This window comes from Galendromus occidentalis, unplaced genomic scaffold (assembly GCF_000255335.2).
Source record: "Galendromus occidentalis unplaced genomic scaffold, Mocc_1.1 scf7180000077526, whole genome shotgun sequence".
Lineage (NCBI taxonomy): Eukaryota > Metazoa > Arthropoda > Arachnida > Mesostigmata > Phytoseiidae > Galendromus > Galendromus occidentalis.
In genome coordinates this window covers 1,014,391-1,030,336 of record NW_003805514.1, presented here as the reverse complement: position 1 = coordinate 1,030,336, position 15,946 = coordinate 1,014,391, and the positions used below count along the sequence as shown (strand labels likewise).

The 15,946-nt window shown below is 52.7% G+C and overlaps 1 protein-coding gene across 1 annotated transcript in view; it reads left to right on the top strand.

The window, feature by feature from the left end:
- The window catches only part of LOC100902520 (gamma-aminobutyric acid type B receptor subunit 2-like), a 53,148-nt gene extending 37,914 nt beyond the window's left edge, over nucleotides 1-15,234 (top strand). Inside the window, exons 2-19 of the mRNA XM_029112748.1 lie at nucleotides 5,463-5,600; nucleotides 5,757-5,924; nucleotides 6,147-6,254; nucleotides 6,788-7,045; nucleotides 8,349-8,591; nucleotides 8,795-8,855; nucleotides 8,968-9,054; nucleotides 9,323-9,609; nucleotides 10,403-10,510; nucleotides 10,898-11,020; nucleotides 11,176-11,346; nucleotides 11,648-11,806; nucleotides 12,617-12,781; nucleotides 12,942-13,128; nucleotides 13,558-13,675; nucleotides 13,998-14,286; nucleotides 14,500-14,641; nucleotides 14,912-15,234. Of these exons, the coding sequence (XP_028968581.1) occupies nucleotides 5,481-5,600; nucleotides 5,757-5,924; nucleotides 6,147-6,254; nucleotides 6,788-7,045; nucleotides 8,349-8,591; nucleotides 8,795-8,855; nucleotides 8,968-9,054; nucleotides 9,323-9,609; nucleotides 10,403-10,510; nucleotides 10,898-11,020; nucleotides 11,176-11,346; nucleotides 11,648-11,806; nucleotides 12,617-12,781; nucleotides 12,942-13,128; nucleotides 13,558-13,675; nucleotides 13,998-14,286; nucleotides 14,500-14,641; nucleotides 14,912-15,234 (3,117 nt within the window). The 5' untranslated portion in view covers nucleotides 5,463-5,480. The remainder of the gene's footprint in view (nucleotides 1-5,462; nucleotides 5,601-5,756; nucleotides 5,925-6,146; nucleotides 6,255-6,787; nucleotides 7,046-8,348; nucleotides 8,592-8,794; nucleotides 8,856-8,967; nucleotides 9,055-9,322; nucleotides 9,610-10,402; nucleotides 10,511-10,897; nucleotides 11,021-11,175; nucleotides 11,347-11,647; nucleotides 11,807-12,616; nucleotides 12,782-12,941; nucleotides 13,129-13,557; nucleotides 13,676-13,997; nucleotides 14,287-14,499; nucleotides 14,642-14,911) is intronic.
- The last annotated feature ends 712 nt before the right edge of the window (nucleotides 15,235-15,946 follow it).

The following is a 15,946-nucleotide window of genomic DNA, read 5'->3' as shown; positions in this document are numbered from 1 at the left end:
GGTGGGAGTCAGTCGAATGGCTGGCTCGACCACCGTCAGACGACAGAAAAATGACAAGCAGGAGACGAAACCAAAATGATCTCATTCTGCTCTCGCTCGAAGTTGCCCGTGCTTTTCTTCCATCTCCTGCGTACGTATGTAGATAGTGGCACGGTCGACGGCTGTGCGGCCGAATCTAGATCCCTTTCACGTGCGATAGCCGCCCCGGGACCCCGGAAGCGACGACGGGCTTAGCTTGCCACACATATCCGCCGGCTAACAGGGGGAAACGAACGAGGTATGCAACCTCATAGGACGACATGAAGAAACAAAGCAGGAAAGCACAGCTGTTCCGAGCACACACGCATGGGAGGTCCACTTTTTGGGTGTACCCACCTACAAACATACATACATATGCAGTTTGCTGGTGATTGCCCTCACTGAGCTCCTCTCGGCCGCAGCTCGCATGATGCCGTTTTCTCTCCTACAAAAAGTCTCATGCAGAAGCCGGAACGAGCTGGCATCGCGATGTCGCGTGGGTCGAGTTCTATGAGCGACTCACATGTGAGCATCCCGCTTGCACGCTCACGCCGTTGGGGGCTTGAATCTTCCTGTGGAATAATATTCTCTGCAATCCTGTCCCTTTTCGTTCTTGATCAATGGACTACTCGAAAAAAAGTTCTCGAAATCTATCCGCGAACGTCTTCCGGCGAATATGACGACTCGATATGCGGGACCGTGTCGGAGGTGACCCGTCTCGGGAGCCTCTGTGCGTGCCTTCCCTTCCGCTGAACAAAAGCAGCTGCAGCAGCGGCAGCAGCAAATCGTTGCAATATGAGCCGTGTTCGAATTCGCTTCACCTCGCCTCCATCGCTCTTCCGAAGGATCGGTGCGTCTCGTCGTCGACGTCGTCGTCCTTGTTCCCTGTCAGAAGGAAGCGAGAAGAGAGCATCCATGCAGACACGGGTGCACGGCAGGAAATTCGAAGGTATCGTCGTTCTGCAATTGTGCGACATTTGCACGAATGTCGAGAAACGAAAAACAAAGGAGGGCACGAGCTCTGTCGTTGTGCTCTGATCCTCGCTGCAGTCTGAAAGTCGTGGGGCTCGGCCAACGACGAGCGAGCGTGCCAGTGAACCGACTTGGGGTTTTCAAGGAACCCGACAACACGACTGACGAGAATGAAGCACGCCAAGCTATTTACGCGACCGTCCGGAAGTGATCTCTGGCTCGAGCATGATCCTGCCCTCCCTCGAATGAGAGACAAGTCAGTTGAAATATGCACGGCAAGACAAACCGACTGGAATCAAGACTCGTATAGTCAACGAACATCAGATTCCACGAAAACGTCAGACCCGTGAGGAGCTAAGAGACATTTTCAACCTTCCCCGTGATACGGACTGGCGGTAAAGAGGCGACCGCTATCAGAGGAGTGGAAGGACGTTGTCGAAGATCAGAAATAAGAGGGCAAAAATCTCCCCACACTTCAATTCTCTTCCTTATTGGACTCTGGCAGCAAGCTCCCGCAAGATTTCGATGGACGAATTTCTTTTGAACGAAATTTGCGTCAATGGAGCGCTGTCAATTTCCCGCTTTGCAAGTTTTCGGCACGGCGACAGTTCTGTGATTGAAAGTTGTCTCCTCACGGCGGATGCCTAGTCAGGGCACACTCGCGCTCGCTTCAACACCGGCTCGGTGGCTGGCTCCTCCGACCGCCGAGAACGAGCTTGACAGTACCTGGCTCTGACACTTCCTCAAGGAACAAAAGGCGAATGGAAGGAGAACAGCGCGCTTGCTGCTTCCCTAGGAAAGGCAGCTCCTTGAGCGAGTACACGAAAACCAGGCGACGGCCCCGACGACACTCGCAGGAGAAGGTGGGGGAGGAGATTTGCCCTGGCGGTCGAGCGACTCGCTGCCTAAGCCTTTCGTCTTCTTTCTACGCTGTCCTTGAGGCATCGTCATAGACACTTCCTCGGATGCCGGCGATCCGATTCACGGATACTTGTTCATGTCCCTGCTTCCGCTTATCAAAGTTGGAACCGGGATCTGTCGCGGATCTATCGAGTCGACGTGCGTCGCCCAACGGAAGCCCCGAACCACGATCGAGCGCGGATGGCGGGAAGAGGGTTTCTCCATTCGGCCCTCGGGAGCGGAAGCAAGACGGAGACTTAAAAATGTGGCTCTTGCTCTCCCAGCCGCGCCCTCTATTGCGAGCGGACCCCGCTACAGCTGATTCTCGTGCTGCATACGCGGACGGACAGCTCCCGTGCGGTGGTGTTATCCAGTTTGTTGATTGCGTTCCTATACGTATTCCCGGTGCATGCATAATGAGCCAGTGCTTCAGTCCCTGTAACATGCTCCCATTTGCTGCGGCTCGAGCGCTCTCCAATCTGAACTTCAGCGATACCTCCGTTGTCGGAGCTTCATCGACCAGGAAGTGCTGGCGGAATGGCATAGTGAATGACACGAACGGTCTGATCCCATGAGAGTTCGGGACCGAGGAGGGGTCGCCATCCAACTGCGATTCGCGTTGGATCGTTGAAAGGATTCGCCATTTCTGAGGCTAGATGGTTTCCCGGTGATTCCTCTGACTCGAATGGACACTCTCCTTTCCAAGCATGGTGACTTTGACCGATGTTCTCCGGAGGTCGTGAAGCCCCGGGGAAGAGCGAAAATTGGGGACTATGACAAACGAAACGAGAGGGGGAAAAAGGGAAGAGGAGCTTTAAGGAAGAGAGAATGAAGCGGAAGAACGATGATGACAGCCTCGGACGCAACCGGAAGGATCAAGACAGAAGGTGCAAGGCAGAGGGAAATGAATAGAGAGGTGCATAGAACAGTTTCGAATGCGTTCGTTCCGTTTGCAGCGCTGTCATCGCGACCGAACGAAGGCAGAAGAGATTCTTTCGCTAGTCGAGAGCCGCTGTCAACTCCAGACTGTGGCCTCTCGGACCCCGTGTCGGCTTGGCACTCCGTCCAGTTCGGCCACCAGCGTGCGAACGCATTCAGCCAGGAATGCCGGGAACTGCTGCGAGCAGCTGCGGAACCTTCCAGCGTTCGGATGCTACAGCTGCTGCGCGCGCCTCCGCCGCCTTATTGGGATCGGTTTTCTCGAGAAGACTCAGAATCGGAGAAAATTAATCGGGATACGTTTTATTGGATAACCCTCTTCGATCACCGTGTTCTCGCTGTCGGGCAGCGGCGATCACGTCCGCCCGGAGCAGAGAGATGAAAAGTGAAATCAGCGCGGACCGACCGTTTCCAGAGACTCGATCACGCACTCCCGAAAGGGCTGTAGGCAGAGGATAGCGCGAACCGTTGGAGATAAGGATAATTGACCATAATAAGGAGGCTCCCTCCGAGCTCCTTGCTGCTCCGATCCTTGAGGTGGGCGCCGGCACAGGAGACTGCTGGGATAGGTCTCGCACAGATATCGAGCCAGGAAAGTGTGGGAGATCGTAACTAGAGTCCAGTGTTAAGCGGAGCTCATTGTGACTCGTGTGTCGTACCTCAATCCTTGCAATTTTGCTCGCGGGGCTCCTTCGCTCCAGATGCTAGTGAGGGTGTCGCTCGTGTGGGTATGGATGCTTCAGGGATCTCAATATATATCTCGGTGCTCCGGGGCGAGACTCAGTCGAGATCGAGGCGGGATTGGCGACAACAGGAAGAGGACAGAAGGCCGAGTCAGCACGAAGACCCTCCGAAGGACCTGGGCGTGCTCGCGATCATTGAATTAGCGGTGGTCGCCGCAACTCACAGAGACAAGGCGCTCCTTCCTTTTCTTTGATCCGAGACTTGGAATTCTATGCGATGGTCCAGCCCGTTGACATGATGACTATCTCCTCGGTTCGTGTGCTTCCGGGGCTGGATCCGCGACATCTAGAAGGCTATTCTCAAAAGTATCCTTCCGAGTGCTCAACTCCTCAAAGGAACTAGTGGAAATGTCGACTTGAGGAGGTCGTCGGGCGAGGAGCGAGAGCCGCAGGATATATCGGCTGAGTGGATAACACAGATCTGAAGTTCCTCCGCCAGATTCGAAAATCGATGACTCGTGTTTACCCGCTTCATAAAGGAGCGATTCATCCGATAGGCAAGACTCACATCCGACAAATGAGCCGGAATTCCGATAGCGCGGGAGTTCAGAGGATCTTTGCGTGGCCCGCCGAACGCTGCTGAGATATTCCCTTGAAAATCTCTCGAGTCGGAACGCTTATCTCTCCTCCGAAGCGTGACGAAAGTTCCCGGAATAAACCCCGGGCTCTCGTCAGGTTTGGGAAAATTCTTCCGAGCGCGGCTCCACCGCGGAATGCTCACCGAATTTCTGCTCACACTTCTGCTCAAAGCCGATTCCAGCCCGCCAGAGCCTCGCGCGATGCGATACCGTGAGCTCACCTGAAAGTAAAGAAGTTCGAATCACCGCTGACTGGTCGAATCTTTGACTTACGCAAGAAGTTTCTTGTGCAATAGTTCCATCATCGCCACGCCTCTTGATCAGTAAACACACCTAAGTATGCCCACACACAAGTAGAGGCAACTCATTCGTCAAGCGTAACTCTTACGCAAATATTGGTGGCGTCGTGGATCAATCGACAATACGTAAGCGGTCGAATCGGCGGCGAAGGATACCGACGAGAATAATGACGCCCGTAGAAAAGCCTCAATTGTGTCTCGCGCATTGATGATTCGGCCAATGTCGATCGAGTTTTACTTGGTCGAGGGTCGACGTAATTGAATCAACATCGGGTGGAAAGTCATCACGTCACGCATTGCTTCGGGAGCTCCCTGAGCTCCATAGCCATTGCCGCGCTTCAAGAGTCCCTCCGTTGTTCTACTATCTCTGCCACCGGATATGAAATCGCTGTAGGCTCCGGGGGAGATGAAGAATCAAAAAGTTAGACGACTCTGGGTTCGTCTTAGTCCGGTCGACCGGCCGACCGGTCGGTCGACTGCTCTTTTTCGCGAACTCGCTCCACACACTGCTCTCGCGAGGCCCGAAACGTGGCGGCCTTACCGGTGATGGAGCCTGCTGGGTCTGATTTTGCAGCTGTAAGCGGATGGACGGGTAAGCGAACGACAGGGCGAGGGTCGGGGAACGGCGGAGGTGAAGAAAGCGTTACTTCCTCACAGCGCTATATGAGAGAAAAAAGAAGAAAAGAAGGGGAAGACAGACGGATCCGAAGAAACAGAGGAACGAGAAGAGCAGAGATAGAAGTGAAGATTTAGACTCTCTGAGACTACAGCAGTAGACTCAGACAGTTCTTTTTCAGTTTTTCATCCGCTCCGTCTCACGGGTAGCGGAGAAGCTCCCGAACAGGGAAGAAGACGAGAGACACAGAGATGCGGTTGAGAAGGACAAGCGAGCCGACACTACGCCGGTCGACGATGATTTTGACCAAAGGCAAATCATAATCGATCCCCATCGGGGTCATAACCGGGTCAAGACCTTCTACATAATCTCAGGGCAAGTTTCTTTCCCATTTCAGTGTGATCCTGCCGTTGGCATGAAATCCTTTTTCGATATGGTTCACAGTCATCCCAAGAAATTGGCACTTTTCGGGGCGGCTTGCAACGCTGTCACGGATCCAATCGCGAAGGCTTCTCAATTTTTCGAATTGGTTCAGGTGAGTCCTTTTCGCATCGTAAGGCACGGACGACCGTCCAACGCTCATCTTCCCTGCTCATGAGCAAACTCGATCTATGGAGCTTGCGATTTTTCGGTTGTCGAAGCTCGGGAACTTCAACGTGTTAACTCATACACCTCTCTCGTTTGATTCCAGTTGTCGTATGCGGACACACATCCAATGTATTCGGACGAAAACTACCCGAATTTTTTCCGAGTAGTGCCAAGCGAGGCTGCGTTTAATCCCGCGATGGTCTCCCTGCTCAAACACTTCAACTGGACCCGCGTTGGGTCGTTGTACCAAACAAACCCGCGACATTCTCTGGTAGGTTATCGAATCGTTTCAGAGCGATGATCGACGTGCAAAGCTCCACGTCAAGAGGATGCATATGCCTTGTTCGGGCAGAAACACAATGTCGGGTGCGCTGGTCCGGCATCATGGAAGCCTCCGAAGTTTTGCCAGCTTTGAGTGATTTCGGAAATCGGCATCCACGAGGATACCCAGGAAGTCGAACATTGCAATTGAATCCCAAACTTCTATTTCCAGCCACAGAACGCTCTCCACACCGAGCTCGATAAAGAGAAGATCACAATCGACGAGATAGGAGGCATCGGTGAAGGCGATGACCTCACAGACGAACTCAGCAAACTCCGAGTGAGTTCTTCGTCTCTCCCTCTCGCTCTCCGTCCTCGGGGAATCGAGAAGAAGGGTCTTCCCTTGGGTTTCTTTGGGTCAGCTTTTGAAGTAGGGAGCTTTCTTCCTGTTCTCCGTTTTCACAGCGTCCCAGTTGGCGGTGCCGCGCCGTCGCTGTCGCCTTCGTTCTCTAATTAGACCCCGACGTTATCAAATTACGCAAATTGCAAAGCCAGTGTTAGAGGAGGCTGACGGAGTTCTTTGAATCGCCGTCTTACCTCGGTTGGTGGATGGGTGGTAGATTGGTCGGTAGGTAGGTTGGTTGACTTTACTCAGTGAGGGAATAGCTCATGTTTCTTCTCTGAGTGGGCGTCTTTTCGTTGGTCTCGGGAATCAGACTGAAAAGCATACGACATTATTTACCAGGGAACCCGACTTCTGTAGATGCTGACAAGGTTGAGGAAAAAACATAATTCCGCGGAACTCATAAATGCCCACTTCGATTTGAGGCGAATAAAGGTTTTCCTTTCTGGTTCCCTCCTCCCGTTCTTCAGGACATCGATGTTCGGATAATCCTGGGCAACTTCGACGAAGAGTGGGCGCGCAAAGTGTTCTGCTCCGCGTATCGTTCGAAGATGTTCGGCCGCAAGTATCAGTGGATCATCGCCGCCATGTACAGACCAAAATGGTGGGAGGTCAAGCAATCCGATGTAACTTGTAGTCCAGAGGAGTTGCAAGAGGCTATTCATGGTTACATCGGGCTCGATCTTCTTCCTCTCAGTACGAACGAGAATATAACCGTCTCCGGTTGGGTGAGTAGTCAACCCTTGTCCCTGCGAGCCGGCCAACTGGCCCACCGAGTGACCCGCCACGCGGGCACAACATACATACTTGGGCAGGTGGGAGCCGGCAGCGGACAAGTCCAAATATCCGTTGGTCGGACTTGTGAGGAAGATTTCAAGCAGCCGGATTATTGAGGGAGAAGGACCGAGGGATTCCTGAGGAGATGCGGAGGACCGCTTCGACCGAGTGATAAAGGCGGGAGGGGGCGACCGACTCTTCTCGCTATCGACAAACTCATAGGGATGAATGAGGCGAAAAAGAGGCCGATACCGGAAGGCCATTCATCGCTGCGGTCCATGTAGCCTGGCGATCGACGCAGCGATGGAGCGTCGAGCGAGACCTTCAAGGCTGTAGCCGACCATCCAGGCGAGACGATGTTTCACCGCGATGACCGATCGGTCGGCAGACAAGCCGGCACGGCGAACGGCTCGATGAGGTGGTCGTGCTTTATGGAAGGATGAATCATTACGCTCCTTTTCTAATTTATCGCTGCATCCGCCGCGACCTGTCTCTCGCTCGTGCGCTCGCACATCTGTCCCCGTTGCCTCTCAATATCGACGTCAAATGGTCATCCTCGACCGGTCAGCTGGGACCCGTGAAAATTTTTAGATTCCTCACGTCTTACACGATTTATTCATTCAGGGGAGCAGCTCGCTCCCTGCCGCCACTTCCGACCGCTGCGGTAGCGAAGGGAAACTTTTCAAAAACGTCCATAGTTCATACGAGCTGTCTATCGGCTGGAGAGATCGGTGCTCACTCTAAACTTTCAGAGTCCATCGACCTCCTTGGATTCGGTCCAGTGTCTAGTGATGATCTTTTGATGGAATCGATGCAGAGAATAGTGCTGATGGTGCAGGGCTGTAATAAACACATTCACGCAGACACGTCTGCAGGAAGCTGCGAGAGCTGAGCTCCCAACCCTTGGATGGGTATCTCGTTCGCAGTGTTGAAGTATGCATAGCAGCACTTCTCCATTTCGAATCCTCGCCTCCTCGAATGCGATCCTACGAAAGCAATCCTGCGAACGCCACTGCCTTCGCGCGAGAGCTTTGCTCTTGCGCTGCGAGAGTGTCCCGGACCCCGTGAAGCGGTGACGAAGCATCCTCTTTCGAATCATGCTCCCCGATGCACACCTGTGCGTAAACACTGCGGATATTCAATCGGTTTTCCGCAACCTCGTGAAGCTCGGGAGGTAGAGGGGGAGTTTGCGGTCGAGTGGACCGACGCAAATGTTGCCGCTTGGCGGAACTTATTCACGATGCTCACTTTCAGACTCCGAGCGAGTACGAAGCACAGTACAACAAGCTGCGTTACAAGGAATACAGCCGCTTCCACGGCTACGCTTACGACGGTATCTGGACCTTGGCACTCGCAGTGCACAACGTCATCAATAAGTTACGAGCCCAGGAAACACCGAAAAGTTTCACAAAAGTCACCGACTTCCAATACCGGAACAGCACGTGGGGGAAACTATTCCGCGAGGCCCTCAACGAAACGGATTTCATTGGAGTTACGGTGAGTAATCGACAACCTGTATTGGATTCCACCGATATTTCATCTCGCGGGCCTGTCGGCAGGATGGGGAATGAATATTTAGCCGCAGCCACCGTCGCCGCCGCTGCTGCCCACTGACCGGCTCGCGGCGGATGGACGCGACAAAGGCATAGGTTCCCACAGACTCGAGATTCGGGAACTAATGAGCGATCATTCTCTCGCAGGGTCCAGTGCGATTTTTCAAGAACGAGCGGAAAGGTCAAGTGCTCATAAAACAATTCCAAAGTGAGTTTGGATCCTCGCCGTCGATCATTAGTCTCAACTCTGAGTCTGCCTGGCTGGAGATGATTCAATATTCATGTTCGGACCATAAACGAATCGTGGAACTTTGTTGCAGAGGGATCCGGGGAGGTGAAAATTGGAGAATACGATTGTTTGGAAGACCGGCTCGACCTCAATAAAGGACATAGCATCATTTGGAGAGGTGATTACTTTGGACTCATGAATAACTGAGTGACTTGACTTTTATCCCGATCTCAGAAAATTTCAGGATCACAAGATCATCAGGGATGTTTCATGAATGCAGAGGGTCGATTATTATTATTATTATTATTATTATCATTATTATTGTTTTCTACCCGAGTGATTCTCCGAGCGGTGATGCTCCCGAGGGCTCTGAATGTCTCGGCTTCGTCGCGCTTCACGTCGGCTTGACGAACCTTGATTCATGTGCGAGACCGCTTCGATTACAGATGGGAGAACGCCACCCAAAGACCGGTCTCAAGAAGTCATTGAAAGGACGCGAGTGAATCCCACAATGTACGCGGCCGTCAGTGTCACCTGCATCGTGGGGATCGTCCTGGCCACTGTCTTTCTTACCATTAACATCCGCTTCCGGAATCAACGCTACATCAAGATGAGCAGTCCCTACCTCAATAACCTTATCATTGTGGGCTGTATGCTGACATACACCTCGGTTATCCTGCTCGGCATGGACTCGGGATTCACATCCGTTGAGAACTTCCCCTACATCTGTGCCGTAAGTACATCCTGACATCCGGGGGATTTTGGCAGAGCATCGTCGTTCCGGGAATCCGCGTTGAGCGGGACGCTCGGACCGTGGAGTGATCGTAGTTTTTTCCGGAGTCCTACTTCTGAATCGACGAGTTCGAGAGGAGAGCATGAAGTCGACCGAAACGGCGAGATTTCTCGTCGGCGGCTCTTCAAGGTCGGAACTAATACCATCCAAGCTGACGACCTCGGCGAAGAGAACTTGTCGACCGCCGTCCGGCAGCGCCAGGTGGAACTTGTGCGTCCGTGATGGATTTATCCTTCTCGATCGTTTCATATCCCGTCAAGATGCAGCCGCCTCTTTTTGGATGCGCGAGAGCACCAACGGCTTCCTCGCTGGCTTCGGAAGTGCTCTGCCCTAATGTCAGGCGTTTCGTCTCCCTTTGCCCTATTCCCGTCTGTCTCCTTCGGTTCCGCAAGCACTTCCTCAGCCGGTCGGCCCGACGGTCAGTCACTGGGTCAGCGCGGAGGGGAGGAGACTATGGCACAGCAGATGATGATGGTGGTGGCGGTGTTGGTGGAATTGGGGGTCTGGTCCTCGGGGAAGCAGCGGAGACGGAAGGACAAGAGGCATTTCCGCTCACTGAACGTAAGGGATTGTGTTGTGCGCCCATGTGTGAGCGGGGCGTAATGGCAGGGTCTCGCTGACTGAGGGTGTATGGCGGCTTACATGGTGAATGGTGTCTGGGTTGATGGCCGTGGCAGTGAGTCAGAATGATCTTACAGCGGGAACGAGCCTATAACCGCTCATCTGGTTTCAGGCGCGGGCCTGGGTGCTCATGTCTGGATTCACCTTGGCCTTCGGTGCTATGTTCAGCAAAACATGGAGAGTTCACGCTATCTTCACCAATATCAAGCTCAACAAAAAAGTAAGCATAAAAAAGGAGCAGAGAATGAGTACACCCGGCCATCCGATCCGCGATCTGCCTGTCTCGGATCACGATGGGAAAAATCGTCAAAACCAATTAGAACGGCTCGCAGGTCGATTCAATTAGCCCGAGTTCCATTGATAACACTATAAATAATGCAATGATCGAGTCGACGCGATCTGCTGCTGTCCGGATAGCGATGACAACAGCCGGACAGGGGGCTGTCGGTTCGCCTCGCTTGATTGACAGGCGGACGGACATCGAAGCTTTCCCTCAGACACCTTGCCACGTATCGGGAAGCTTATCGCCGATTGAATTTTCATCGCGGAGTGAAGGGCTCTCCACGTCGTTTTGTGAGCTTCCTAGTGACACTGTCGCCGCTTCCAGGTGATCAAAGATTATAAACTGTTTATGGTCGTTGGTGTATTCCTGCTACTGGACATTATCATATTGACAACGTGGCAAATCATAGATCCGTTCTATAGGGACGTAAAAAGGGGAGATCCAGTGGTGAGTACCTAGTCGCCTGACTGAGAGTGAATTTTTCCGAATGCCGAACCGCGGCCTCGGAGAGCAAGTCAAGTTCTGAGGTAGAAGACCCTCAACGGATTACTTGGGAGCAGAGAGAGGAGACTTTGATCTAATGCTAGCTTACCACGCCATAGACGTCAGACGACGACATTGCGGTCATACCGGAGATGGAGTACTGCCAAAGTGAGCACATGACTATTTTCCTGGGCATCGTCTACGGATACAAAGGCCTACTCATGATCTTCGGCTGTTTCCTTGCCTGGGAGACGCGTCATGTCTCGATCCCCGCCCTCAACGATTCCAAAGTGAGTGAAGGGTCAGATGATCACTCTAAGGCCTAGTTGACGAGAATGGGGTAGTTTCCTTCCCTGATGGGTTCCTTACCGTGGTCTGCGGAGTTCGTCCTGTGAGTTCTATCAAACTGATCTTCGAGATACCTGAGCGAGGGAGGCTTTCGATGACATCGAACGCTCGGTTCGATGAGCCGAACACGCAATAATGGAACGCATCTTCCTTCCCTTTATCTCTCAACTTGTGCGTCCCTCATCCGGCAATTCGTGCGTTCATCCGCCATGTCACGGCTCGTTCGGGATCGCCGGAACGCAGTATGTGGGCATGAGTGTCTACAACGTGGTGATCATGTGCTCGATTGGAGCCGCCATTTCGTTTGTTCTGCGAGATCACCAGGACGCTGCCTTCATCATCATATCAGTGTTCATCATATTTTGCTCCACGACAACTCTTTGTCTAGTGTTCGTCCCCAAGGTGAGCCCGCGACTCTCACACAGTATATTCTTACATGTTAGATATCATCGCCTTACGCAACCACAACCTTTCGAAGGGCATCCGACTGGGCGTAAGTCTCACTGTCGTTGTCAAATAGAGAAGTAATTGCTTCGAGAGCGAGTGCCTGTGGGGCCATCGGAAAACTATTGCCTGCATTTGTTCGTTGAGCTTCGACGAGTGGGGACAGCCTGACTGTTGAATAAGAGCATCACAGAAGACTTGCGGTGCCGCACCGTGGAGAGGGAGATGTAGAGCTCCTATTTGTCTAGTATTTCCGTCCAAATTAAAAGCCAACAGCGAGCATTGGGATTAGCTAGGCCTATGCCTCCAGCAGGAACAAGCAAGAGGAATAGTGGGAGAAACAACGATGGGGAAGGACCGATGGCAACTAGCAAAAGAGATGTGTTAAGCAGACTCCCACAAGGCTCAAGTATGGCAGTGGGGCGGCGGCAAAGGAACATCAACCCCGATAGGGCCTCACGCAAGCGAGTTGCTTGGTTGGCGAGCAGCTGAGGCCGAGCAGACACACAGACCTCTCCTTGAGGGCCTATTAGGCTCGAGTAGAGGAGGGAAGGATGTTTGTCCTGGAATAGCTGGGCTTGCTTTGCTTTATGGATAGGAACAGACGAGAACTAATTATTGCATGCGAGAAATGAAGGAAACTCGGCCTGGGCAGACCCGAATAACCTTCTTCTTGGTAAACGAGCAAACGTCATTGAGTCTGCTGCTGCAGAAAGTAAAAAGGCAGGCGAAGCTAATGTAGTGATATCCGCCTACCTCTTCCCCCAGTTGGTAGAACTTCGCCGAAATCCCGCAGCCGGCGAGCAACGCGTTCGGGCCACCCTGAAGCCGTTAAAGAAATCGAGGAGAGATTCCGATTCAGATAGCAACGCGAACAACCGGATCAAGCAGCTGCAAGATGACAACGTCCGTTGCAGGACGCGTCTCGAAGAGGTGAGCTCCATTTACGATCTCAATCGGTTTCCGCTCAACGATGAGGGAGGCACGCTGACGGAAGGCAGGTCCTGAGCGGGCTGAGACCGGTGACATGGGTCAATCCGTCGCTCGACTATCGAGTACTCGGCTCTACCATCGTCCGAATATTCCTTTGCAGAAAAGTAAAGAGCTCCAGCAGCTGGTTGCCCAACTCAATCAGCCAGATCCGGTTCAAATCGTGATAACAAACCAGCACCAAGAATCCAGCGGTGCGAGCAAAGTACCCATAAGTACAATTCCTGAAGTGAGCTCACCCTCACCCTCGCAATCCCAGAGCAACTCCACGTCACAAAAGGCAACGCAAGGTAAGAATAGATGGTTATAGGTTGGATGCACAGAAAAAACACGGGCGAAGCTCGGCCAGCCACCAAGCAAACAAATAAACAAACGAACGAACGAGCGAAGGGAGAAAGGTAGAGAGCGAGCGTGCAATCCACTGGGATAACTGGCAGCTTGTTTGGCGACCCGCGACAGCTGCTGTGATAAAGGCTTCCGTTCGCTTCAACTCGAGCCCTGGTTTGTGCTTCAGCATCAGGAGCCAGAGATAAAACGGCAATACCGGAGCTTTCCCTATCTGAACGATGGACGCACTCGACGGTGGAAGCATTTGGTCGAAGTCGGGGACCGATGCGACGGCCAACGAGAGGGGTACCGGAGTGGCCCGTCAATTTTTTTGTCGCTAGATTCTCCGATCCAAGACAGACGATAAGACCAATTGTTTCCGAAAATTGCAGAGTACAACCCCAAGTTTCACGACGAATGTCAAGCCCTCCGGTCATACCGCCAGGACTCAGTGATATCGACTTCGGAGGATACTGATAATCTGATCCACCATCACAAGTCCGACAGCAGGTACGAATCCGTTCCTGAACCGCGTCAAAACTTGTTGGACGTACGCTGCTTGACTTGATCCTCAGGAAGCCCGAGGACGTGATGCGAATAGACGTAAATCCGGAGCCTCGATTCGAAGCCATAACTTTTTCCAGCAGGGAATGCTGCTCTTAGGATTTGAGTTTGGATTTTTGACGCTCGAGAATTAGAGTAACCCGGCCGAGCGAATAGCGATCCATGCTTCATGCTTCCACGGGAGAAAGGCGGAAGGGGGCGGACCTATTCTCTACGTTTCTTTCCTCGAGCGTCTCGTACTCAAGCCCGTCTTATTCCTCGATTCCAGGAAGCTTTCGATGGCGTCGCTTCAGGGCAGTCTGCTTGTGGCGACCTCGATCCTAGAGGGCGCAGTGAACGCATGCGGAAACGTTGGCAACGTTGGTGTAGAAAGCGAAATCGGAGAGGGTACTGCAAGTGTTCAAGTTCTGCAGACTCTTCGGCCGCTGTCGCTGATTTCAGAGGTACAGCAAATGATGCAAGCCCAGCAAGTGTGCTATCAGCCCTCATTGACCGATGAGGTCGACGACGGTATCGACGAGGGACACCACAGTCCTGATAACGTCAAGCACAGCTCGGTAAGCACTTCGCCAAGCCCGTCAATTCATCAGCAACTGATTGAGAATGACCGACTGATTGATTGTCAGTCCTTCTGCCTGTCTGTCAGTCCGTGTGTCTGCCGGAGCGGCCGGTGGGCCGATCCATGCTTTGGACCGGTGTCGTGTCGCCAGCGTGACACAATCACGGAAGCTCTCCGTCCTCCGCTCATTAACGCCGTGTGATCTTTGCAGAGCTGTTTTGGCACCGGTATGATGTGCGCATCACAGATGAACCACAGGAATCGCGGCTATGGAGCTGAAGATGTTGGCCCAACGAAGACCATCAACAATATTATCGACTACGGTCTCAACGGTAGGGTTCTTCTTCTCGTCTGTTGCACGCTCACTTCCGTGGAGAAAGCAATTAATGGCGCTCCCTGGAGACAGCTGCTCGGCGGTCGGGTGCAGGGAAGAATACGGATGGAGTTTTTCTCCTCTCCGATGAAGATCCCACAAGATGGCAATTTCTTCAGCGATACAGCAGGGCTTGGGAATCCGCGTGGGCAGCCTTGCTGCTGGATCGATTGCACCCTTATCGCACGAAAGTCGGCCGAACTGAACGTCAGGGTCAGTTTCCTCTCTCTATCCCCAGGTGTTGGGGGAGTCGGCCCCGGCGGGGAATGCACATGCGTTGGGATGGACTCACGGGTTCGTCGGAGGACAAAAAGCCTCGGAGCTCTCCGCCAAGGGCAAGCAGAAGACTCGGCGCAACATGAAGCCGGCCGAACATCACAGGCCGACAGCGGTACCAACAGCGGGGTCACCCTGAGGGGTCTGACCGCCTCATCGCAGTTCCTGCCTTACCTCTTCTCGAATCAGAGCGCAGGCTCCGCTAGTGTCGCAACTGCCGGACTGACTCACCAAGATCGTGCGGCACTCTTTGCAAGCTACCCCTCCGTGAAATGTGATATAGTTGAATATTTATGATCGTTGCTCGATACAGTGGATATGATACAATTACGGTTAGCCTAATGTATTGGCCGGAACGATTTCTTTCGACCTTCAAATGGCGACGAGTGACGCGATTGCCTCTGCCGCCGTTGCGATCGGTCAATGTAGGTCTCGTGACCGATCGTCCAGGATCGCGTTTCAGTGATTTCAGTAAATTTTGTGCTACGGATTTTCATGCAAGTGAGGGCTGCCAACGTACACAACATGAAGAACCATACAACCCACAGGACGAACATTAGGAGTTCCAAGCTAGCCGTTCAATCTGACTGGGTGTTGCTTACAAACTCTTGGAGAACACCCTCGTCGAAGGATTGTCAGGACTCAATTAACTCACGTATATGCTTGCATGATATTGTAATGTTCCACGAACATTGTTCCCATGCATTATCCAGAACAATTGAGCCTTCGGAAGGCTACCAATAGGAGGCTCCACGACTTTCGCTATGAAGAGTAATTCTCGAGCGATCCCGGAGCAGACGACGGGTCTCCCCAACAGGAATCACACCAACATCATAAATAATGAAAAAATATGATGACACCAGACGGCAGAAGAAAAGCAAGAATGACGATTAGTTCTCTCATGGCAAGTACTTCGAACCGAGCAAGTGACGAGGAAGGCGGAGCCCAATGAGAACAGTGAATCGATGACGGATAAAAAATAGCCTCATGTACAGTCTTGATTTTCATC